General features: G+C 30.0%; 2 protein-coding genes across 2 annotated transcripts; one reads left to right on the top strand and one right to left on the bottom strand.

The window, feature by feature from the left end:
- Positions 1 to 8: 8 nt before the first annotated feature.
- Positions 9 to 3,512, top strand: LOC113509661 (crossover junction endonuclease MUS81). Its single transcript, XM_026893045.3, has 3 exons — positions 9 to 1,309; positions 1,675 to 2,101; positions 2,649 to 3,512. Exons 1-3 carry the CDS (start codon positions 270 to 272, stop codon positions 2,985 to 2,987), a joined length of 1,806 nt encoding a protein of 601 aa, XP_026748846.2. The 5' UTR covers positions 9 to 269; the 3' UTR covers positions 2,988 to 3,512.
- A 347-nt stretch (positions 3,513 to 3,859) lies between these two features.
- On the bottom strand, positions 3,860 to 8,458 carry LOC113509685 (sialomucin core protein 24). The gene is made up of 3 exons (XM_026893080.3): positions 8,229 to 8,458; positions 6,123 to 6,597; positions 3,860 to 5,492 (listed from the first exon to the last, which is right to left on the bottom strand). Exons 1-3 carry the CDS (start codon positions 8,296 to 8,298, stop codon positions 5,375 to 5,377), a joined length of 663 nt encoding a protein of 220 aa, XP_026748881.1. The 5' UTR covers positions 8,299 to 8,458; the 3' UTR covers positions 3,860 to 5,374.
- Positions 8,459 to 8,739: the final 281 nt, after the last annotated feature.

Genomic DNA, 8,739 nt, shown 5'->3' with positions numbered 1-8,739 from the left:
AAACGTACTTAAAAAAAAATGTTACAGTGAAAATGTCACGGGATATTGAAGTTTTTAAATTATGTTTACAAACATTTATTTTTCAGATTTTTACTAAATTTTAGTATTAGATAATACGACGTAATTGCTTTGAAGTAGGTTCTTACTTGTCACCACTATACTACCACCACTAAATAAATAGTGATAGATAGTTTTCAGCGAGTACTCTGAGTTATCAGTCGGCGGCATATATTACAGTTTATAAAAATATTTGTATAAATATAAAAAATATGAACAATATAACAGGTAAAAGGATTACATATAAGCGTACACGACCAAATCCCCTGTTTCAACATTGGCTTGAAGAACTGTATGAAGAAGCAAAAGAAAAGAAAAGCAAATTAGAACCTATGCTAAAGGAAGCTTTAGACTCAATATCAAAGTACCCTTTGCCGCTGCAAACTGGAGCAGAATGTGCTATTCTAAAAGGTTTCGAAAAAAAGCTGTGTATATTTTTAGATAGACGATTAGCAGTTTATCTGAGTAATAATAGCGAAAACGCGGAAAGTGCGCCAGGAAGAATACAAAGTAATCAGTCTAAGCATAGTTCTGTATTTATCAATAAAAATCAACCACTGAATAGTCACATACAAAATAAAATTCCAATATGTTTACAAGTAAATTCTATCAAAAAAGGAAATTGTTCTTCAACTGATTTGTTGTCAAATAAAGTATCAAGCAATTTATTAGCACCCACAAATGCATTAAAAAAGTGTAAACAAAAGGTGTATAAACCAGCTTACAGATCAGGAGGTTATGCTATTTTGTTAGCATTATTAGAAAATAGTCAAGAAAATCCTGAGAAACCATCACTAACAAAGGAGATGCTAATTGATAAGGCCCAAAAATATAGTGAAGAATCATTTATTAGACCAAAGCCAGACACATTTTACACAGCTTGGACGAACATTAGGAGATTGGTTAGTAAGGGTTATGTGTTGAAAAGTACGAATAAAAAAATGGAGTACATGTTAACTAAGGAGGGAATTTCTTTAGCTGAAGAGTTATTGAAGGATTCAGTAGACAAGCCTACAGTGAATGATATAATTTTTAATGATATGGTCACTAGTTCTAATACTGATATTGAATCTAGGATCATAGATCTAGATACAGTTGATGAACCATCCTTAACTAATTGTCAGTCAAGTCAAGGACTATTGAATAATAAATCCCCAGACAATAACACAGATGTAAATGACACTGTGTATATTGAGATGCTACCAGGAACTTTTGATATTATATTGTTAATTGATAAAAATGAAACTGGAGGGTATGTATTTTAGTTTCTTAATAATGTCATTATAAATATATTGTAATATTCATAATTATGCTCATGCGTGTCTAAGTCCATAAGGTGTTTTGCTTCTAAATATTCATTATAAGATCTCTGATATATCAAAGATTAAGAGCTTAACAAGAGATCGATAGAGTTTTTGCTGTATTGCAGCAGAAAATTAAATTAAGGTGGATAGTGACTTTTTCTGTGTGATTCACAATAGCATTCTTATTTTATATAAGTACTTTGTATGGCTTTGAAGAAAGCTTTTAAGAAGTTAAAACATGTTAAAAACAATAGTACTTTTGTCTATATTTAAAACTCATATGAAAATACCAAATAAAAGAAAATATTTTCAGGGTGACAAAGAAAAATGATCCTACAGTGGCCCAGTTTAATAAATATCCAGATCTTAAACATGAATATAGAAGTTTGAAAGTAGGTGACTTTACATGGATAGCCAGGAGTAACATTAATAAAGAACATGAACTTGTGCTTCCATATGTCATAGAACGGAAAAGAATGGATGATCTGGGAGCAAGTATAAAGGATGGAAGGTTCCATGAACAGAAATTTAGATTAAGAAAATGTGGCATAAAGAATGTAGTTTATATGGTGGAGAATTATGGCAAAAACAAACATGTAGGTCTACCAATACACTCTTTGATGCAGGCTTTGTCAAACACAAGGGTGCAGGATGATTTCAAAGTTCACATTACTGATTCATTAAGCAATTCAGCTAGATTCTTAGCTATGATGACTAAAAGATTGACTATAGAGTATAAGGTAATCATTTGAGAGTTGTATAGTTTTATACCTAGAATATTTCATATTGATTCCACTTACATATTAATAGTAAAATTATTATAACTTGCTCTAAAATGTTTTACAAGTTCTATAAATTATTGCTTACATACAATTAAACAGGTATAATTTAGACTAGCTTCTTGCCTCGTACTTCATATGCTTCTACATGGCTTATCAAGATAAGTGATATCACATAGATTTAAGTTTTTTTTTAATGGATGAAAATGGAATACTAACCCTGCCTGCGTTATCAGTATATACTGATAGGGCACCAGTGAGAGATGACAGGTGAAGATGACAGCAGGTCAGGTAGTCTATTGTGATGAATCTAACAGAAATATATCACTATGGTTTCCAGAGGGAACCATACGGAGGTCGACCTGATAGAGTATATTGCTAGAATGGGATTGTTAGAATTCATTACTAACAATCCCTTTTCTCTGAAAGGTTTAAGACATTGTCTAGTCATAATTTTATTATATTAGTAAATAAAAGATAAGCTACAAAATTATCACTTTAATTTCAGAATAAACATTTAAAAGGAAGCAGCAATGAACCTTCAAATGAAAATCTGATGACATATCAATATTTCAATGTCACCTCATCAAAAACAAAACCACTTACTGTAAAAGAAACGTTTATAAAGTTACTATTACAGTTAAAAGGGATTTCTGTGGAGAAAGCAATAGCTATAACTAATGTTTATAGTACACCTGCATTACTGATGAAGACCTATCAGAATTATGAAGAGAAGGAGGCAGAAATTTTACTTGCCGATTTGAAATATGGTGATCAAGGTCGAAAAGTGGGACCTGTAGTGAGCAAGTCTATTTATCAATTGTTTTCTGACAAATTTACATTATAGTAATTATGGGTGATAGTATTATTTGATCTGTAATATTAGTGTCTATTTAGATCATGATGTATATATATACTACATATTGTAGACTGCCAATGAAATCACAAAAACAAGACAAGGAAATGGTTACACTAGTAGCATGTTTTATGAATGTGTACACTACATATTCTGAATTTGTATGGCATTAAAGTTGCAAAAATAGTAAAAATTAACGTCATAATCATCATCATATCAGCTAATATCTGTCCACTGCTGAACATAGTCCTTCCCCATTGATTACCAAGGAATGGTTCTGGGCCAAATATTGAGTGAAGACTAAGTGGTACCTTTAGAGCATTGGTTTCGGCATGATATAAAAAGTGCAGGTGAAGTTCCGTTCACTTCAAAAATTTTTTATCATTCAATAATTTGAGAAATATGTTTTTCATGTTTTAATAATATTCCTATATTATGTTTGATAATAGACAATTAATGCTGTATATTATTTAATGTTATATATAAGTAACAAGTATAATAATTATATTGGTTTGTCATTATTTTTTATTTAATGATCATATAGTTGATAGAATGAATACCTACATCTATTACCTAATATGACGAAAATCGATTTTATTTTGATTCAAAATTTCCAATTTCACTATTAAAGCAAAAGAACCTAAGTTGCACGAAATTCATACCTCTAGTTTCGTTATATATATTTTAAATATGTTTGTGCAGCACAGGTGTGGTCTGTAGTACCATAGTATAATGCCCTCGTCACTAAGTCTATGGGTCATGTAACGTGTGAAGAAAAAAGTACGCCTAGAATTTTCGCTTGCTTTGCAGGCCCCTTAATTTGTATTCTTTTTAGTAGGTAATTGGATAAATAAAAGAATGTCTCGGTATTTACCTTTATTAACATAACCATCGAGTGACATAAGAGCAGCAGTAACTATAGATGACAGGAAAATCTTAATAGTGGCTTGTAAACCCTTTTGAATACTTATCCATTATATAGTTCAGATTTAAGAGCACTTTAGGATGGAATCAACTTTCCCCAGTTTACAAATTGGCATGCAAATTTACTATACAAAAGAAAATAAAACAAAACATAAAGCATTGTTGTAGCACAAAAAAGTAACAGTATGTTTGTATATCGAAAATTTCGTGATTTTCAAACAACATTTTACACATATGCCGTCATATACCAATATATTAGTTATTTTTGCGATCATTTCTGCCAGCGTCAAATTAAAAGGTGATAAAAATTGTATCTTATCGAGTGATTTAATTTTGGACTTTTTTGTATAAAAACTTATGAGTTTTCATATAAAGGTATAACATTAACACTTGAGTTGTCAGTTTGCAGCATTGGATATAATGGCATTATAATTTATTCCTGAAGAAATATTGAATATAACTATTTATTTCTTTAGCATTGTTATTTGTTCCATCACTCATTTTATAATAATTTTATTCTATTAATAATAATTTCTTTTAATTTTGGCTGGCATATGTAAAAATGTTGCCATAATAAATATTTAAATCTTGCATGTTATATGCAAGCAATGATAAGATTACTGTTAATTAATTTTCTTAATTGTGCCACAACAATGTAGGTACTATTATTTTTAGACCCTTATTTTCATCATCACATTGCGTTGCCTTATATATTAACACTTAATAATTATTATATATACTTATGACTACATACATTGTTTTAAAGATTCAGTGCGCATTCAAACTGTCTAGTGTTATAACATCAAAACGAAAGACAGAAATATTGAAATCAATAGATGGCACAGTTTTTAATCTGCAACACTAAAAACTAAATTGCACAATTGCCATAATAGAAAAAAAGAAAAACTAAATAGTTGCTCTACAATTAATTATAAAGTCAATCATAATTTACAGATCACAATTTTTAATATATTTTACCATAGGTGCCAATAACATAAATCTGGACCCTCGTTATTCAAGCGGAGTATAAGATGTTGTCAATTTATCTGAGTCCATGTGAGACATCCTAGCTTGACTTGGTGAGTGGAACCATCTTAAGATCTTATAGTACAGAGATAACATTAAAACACGTGAAATCTGTGATATAAATGCTCGATTATACTAACATAAAATCTACCAAATATTAAAAAATGAGAATAAATTCGTGTAGATAGTAAATTTACAAACTATATCAGCCGTCACCATATTAAAATGGATTTATATCAAGTTGTCTCAACTAGAGTATCTTGTAAACCCTGTCCTTATTTTAAAATAGTAAAAATTCAGATCTAAGTGCACAAAAAAAAAAACAAATCAAAATAAAAATTCAGATCTAAGTGCACTGAAGAAAAGAGAAATCAATTTTAACTCAAGTTGCATGTAATTAGAGGGTTGAAGTGAAACTTAAAATATTCTTACAGAGTATGATAATTTCTTTCAGTTTGATTTTTATAGTACTTGAATCCCATGAAGCCGATGGCTAGCAGTCCGAGGGTTAGTATGATGCCTCCAAAGAAGCTGGGGCCGTCAAAGCTAGAAAAATAAGGGTTAAAATTACAAATTTTTGTATTACATATAAATGTTGCTTTTAAATTCTTTAACCTAAAATATTTAGTAAATATTTCACTGATAAATCACACACAGAATAAATTATAAGCATTGGTTTTTGGAAATTCCATGAGCATGAAGAGATAACGCTGGATTTCCTAATGTTATAAATAAAGATATTAAGATTTTAATAGATCATAAGAAGTACTTTTGTAAGCACAAGTTAAAAATTCGATTGTTTTTGTAATAATGGAGATTGACCTTGTAAGAAACAAGTCTTGAATATACTAGCGCTTACTTATTTTATCAGGCAGTTATATGTATTTATTCTCAAAACATACTCCCCTGTAGGTATATGTTATTTCCTGTATTATTTATATTCATATAAAAACCGTTTTCTTCAATCTCCATTCTTGAATTGGAATTCCAGGAAATTCTTAGTGTTTCATTTACACATATAAGGAAGGCCTATAGAAATGAACGCTATTGTTATGACCCTACTATCATGGTGTCAGCAATAGTATTTTATACATGTTTATCATAAAAAATGTCACTTCTGTAACTTCTGTACAATAGGCCCTATTGTCTATTCAAATATGTAAATTAGTTACTTACCCTCTGGCTTGAAGAACATGGTTATCAGTGCTAGTAGGCTTTGTCGTAATTTCGGGTTGGGTGTCATTTTTTTTGGTAGATGTATGTTCAGGAACAGGGGTGCTACTGCTTACAGTCTTGTTTGTGGTCTCACTGGTTGGTATTTTGTTTGGTGTCGTCTCATTATTAGGTTTATTAATGTCACTTGATTTAGTTTCAGTCTGTGGTACATTTTGGTCAATTTTCTTTTTGTCTGGAGATGTATTATTTTCTATATCGCCTGATTTTGCAGGTTTCTCCTCTGTTTTGTTCGTAGCTGATGGTGGGTTTTGTGGTACACCCTGTGGTGTTTGGGCTGGTGCTATCTGACTCTTATCAGTGCTAATTTGGGTAGTTGTCTCATTGGTTGCAGGTACTGGAGTTTGTACAGTCTGATTTTTAGGTATCACAACATTAGAACCTGTGGTTGTGTCACTTACTGGTTTTGCCTGAGTCCCTGTAAGCAGGTACAATATAATGTTTAGAAATATTCTATAATTCATGCTATCTTGCTCCTCACCCTCTAGACAAGTGGCAAGCGAATTCACCGATGGAATCGACATTGCTAGCGAGTTTGTGAGATAGAATGAGGAAGCAGCATCGGATGTCTCATTCCAACCTATGAACTAACTAGTAATGTTAATTCCATAGACAAATTCTATCTATTGCTATTTGTCCAGAGGCCCTGGGCAGTGTTTTCTTCCAATAGTTCCTAACTGTACCATCTCAATTAAACCTTTAATATCTATACTAATATTATAAAGAGGTAGTTTATAAGTTTTAATGTTTGGGGATAATCTCCGGTACTATTGATCTGATTTTGAAAATTTTTTTAGAATGGTATATGATCCCTGAGAAACTACTTTTTATTTTGGTAAAAATATATTTTTTAAAATTAATCACAATAAATGTAATGGAAGTTGGCATAAATTCAATAATATGGCATGAATAGTATGGAATAAAATCTATAGCAAAATTATTATTAATATAAATATCTCAGCCAAAAGTATATTAAAAATAAAATAAAGTTTACAAGCTATTTGTTAATTTTAAAATTTTAAAGAATATTATTGCAGTACTTTCACACACGCCAAAATCACAGCCTTACTAAAATGTCTTAAACAGTTTAAAAGTTTCATATAGGCATGAATAAAATATGTTTTGTATAAATATAATATGATTATAGAATGCATTATACACATTTTTTATTTATATTTTGAATGATGGGAAGCCCCGCCTGTAGACATGAACTATGTCTATAATAAATTAATTCATCAAAATAGTTATTAATATCTGTATCAAAGAGATGTGTATAATGTATGTATATTTTTTTTAGATTTAAGAATAATATATGTTTTCCAAAGAAAATATAACTAATATTAAAGATGCAAATTTTATTTGAAGTTATACATGTGTAACCAAGATAAAGTAATAAGTAGATAAAGTATTCTATGTCTTTTTTCATCATAATACTATGAGCATATTAAATTTCATGACCATTAGTTCAATTGCTAAGGTATAAAATAGTAACAAATAAAATTCCTATCTAAAAAAATGTTTATTAACAAGTATTTAGTTATAATTGTGACTAAATTGATATGGGATCAATGTGCACACATTTACACAAGAAACTTTCAAACAGAGAACCTGTTCCTTTTTGAAATTACTTAAAAATCAAGAACAGGTGTCAGGTATGTTAATCAAACATACTGTTGGATAATGTAATTTTCTTTTCTGTTAGGTACTTTCCCATACAGTTAAGTAGGTATATGATTAATTTGAAAACTGAATTGGATGAAATGGATGCTTTATAAAGTCCATATATCTTGAACGTGTCATATATTGACGAGATAATGCGATGCAATGTTGACCCGAGGTCAGCTTCGCGACAAGGGCTTTTTAATTAAAATATGATTGTAATATTACATATTTCAGAGCAATATTAGAAAATTATAATTACGATCTTTAATTTCAAGTACTGCATTATACTTTTATTACAGATATATTGAAAGAAGTATAAGCAATGGTAAGAAAATTCTATTTAAACGCAATAAATTCATGGATGCTCGATTGTTTTTAGCTACGTACCTTCTTGAACTTCCGCTTGGCTCAGACATATTGCTAAAGATATCAAACAGACAAATAAAACTTTCTTCATGTTTGGTCGATTCTTTGTGTATCTTATAGCAAAAAATTAAAATATTATAGAATAATTTTAATTATTTTTTCAATAATCTACAAGACAAAAGGAAGCAAACAAACGTAGAATAAAAATCGACTAAGAACGAACGACTCGACTATTGCAAATTGAAAAATAGTGACGTTTTGTTTTTCTTTTTTTTTTTTTAGTACGTTTGTTCCGTTTGGAACAGGCTAAGGTCGGAGACCATGCTGCCTAGTCTTCAAAAAGATAATTTGTCTGGAATAATGACGTTTTGACATTGACAGTTACTTTCTTTTTAGACTGTGGTGAGTAAGGTATCCCCTAAGAACCAAAGATTCCCAATTCTATTCCGAAATCTTTTTTTCCAATCCAATCCAATTGGAAGTATTCAATTTAATATTGTAACTGTAATCTATATTGTGGTAAATTAAAAAC

Source organism: Galleria mellonella, unplaced genomic scaffold, assembly GCF_026898425.1.
Source record: "Galleria mellonella isolate WM207_F2 unplaced genomic scaffold, CSIRO_AGI_GalMel_v1 utg57, whole genome shotgun sequence".
Lineage (NCBI taxonomy): Eukaryota > Metazoa > Arthropoda > Insecta > Lepidoptera > Pyralidae > Galleria > Galleria mellonella.
The sequence above is the reverse complement of the archived record's forward strand: the minus strand, read 5'-3'. Positions and strand labels throughout refer to the sequence as shown.

Bases quoted from the DNA above. Each gene is read 5' to 3' on its own strand.
- LOC113509661 (XM_026893045.3), top strand. From the start codon at position 270: ATGAACAATATAACAGGTAAAAGGATTACATATAAGCGTACACGACCA. The intron at 1,310-1,674 runs GTATGTATTTTA...AAATATTTTCAG, and splicing joins GATAAAAATGAAACTGGAGG to GGTGACAAAGAAAAATGATC. The intron at 2,102-2,648 runs GTAATCATTTGA...CTTTAATTTCAG, and splicing joins GATTGACTATAGAGTATAAG to AATAAACATTTAAAAGGAAG.
- LOC113509685 (XM_026893080.3), bottom strand. From the start codon at position 8,298: ATGAAGAAAGTTTTATTTGTCTGTTTGATATCTTTAGCAATATGTCTG. The intron at 6,598-8,228 runs GTACGTAGCTAA...ACCTGCTTACAG, and splicing joins CCAAGCGGAAGTTCAAGAAG to GGACTCAGGCAAAACCAGTA. The intron at 5,493-6,122 runs GTAAGTAACTAA...TTATTTTTCTAG, and splicing joins CATGTTCTTCAAGCCAGAGG to CTTTGACGGCCCCAGCTTCT.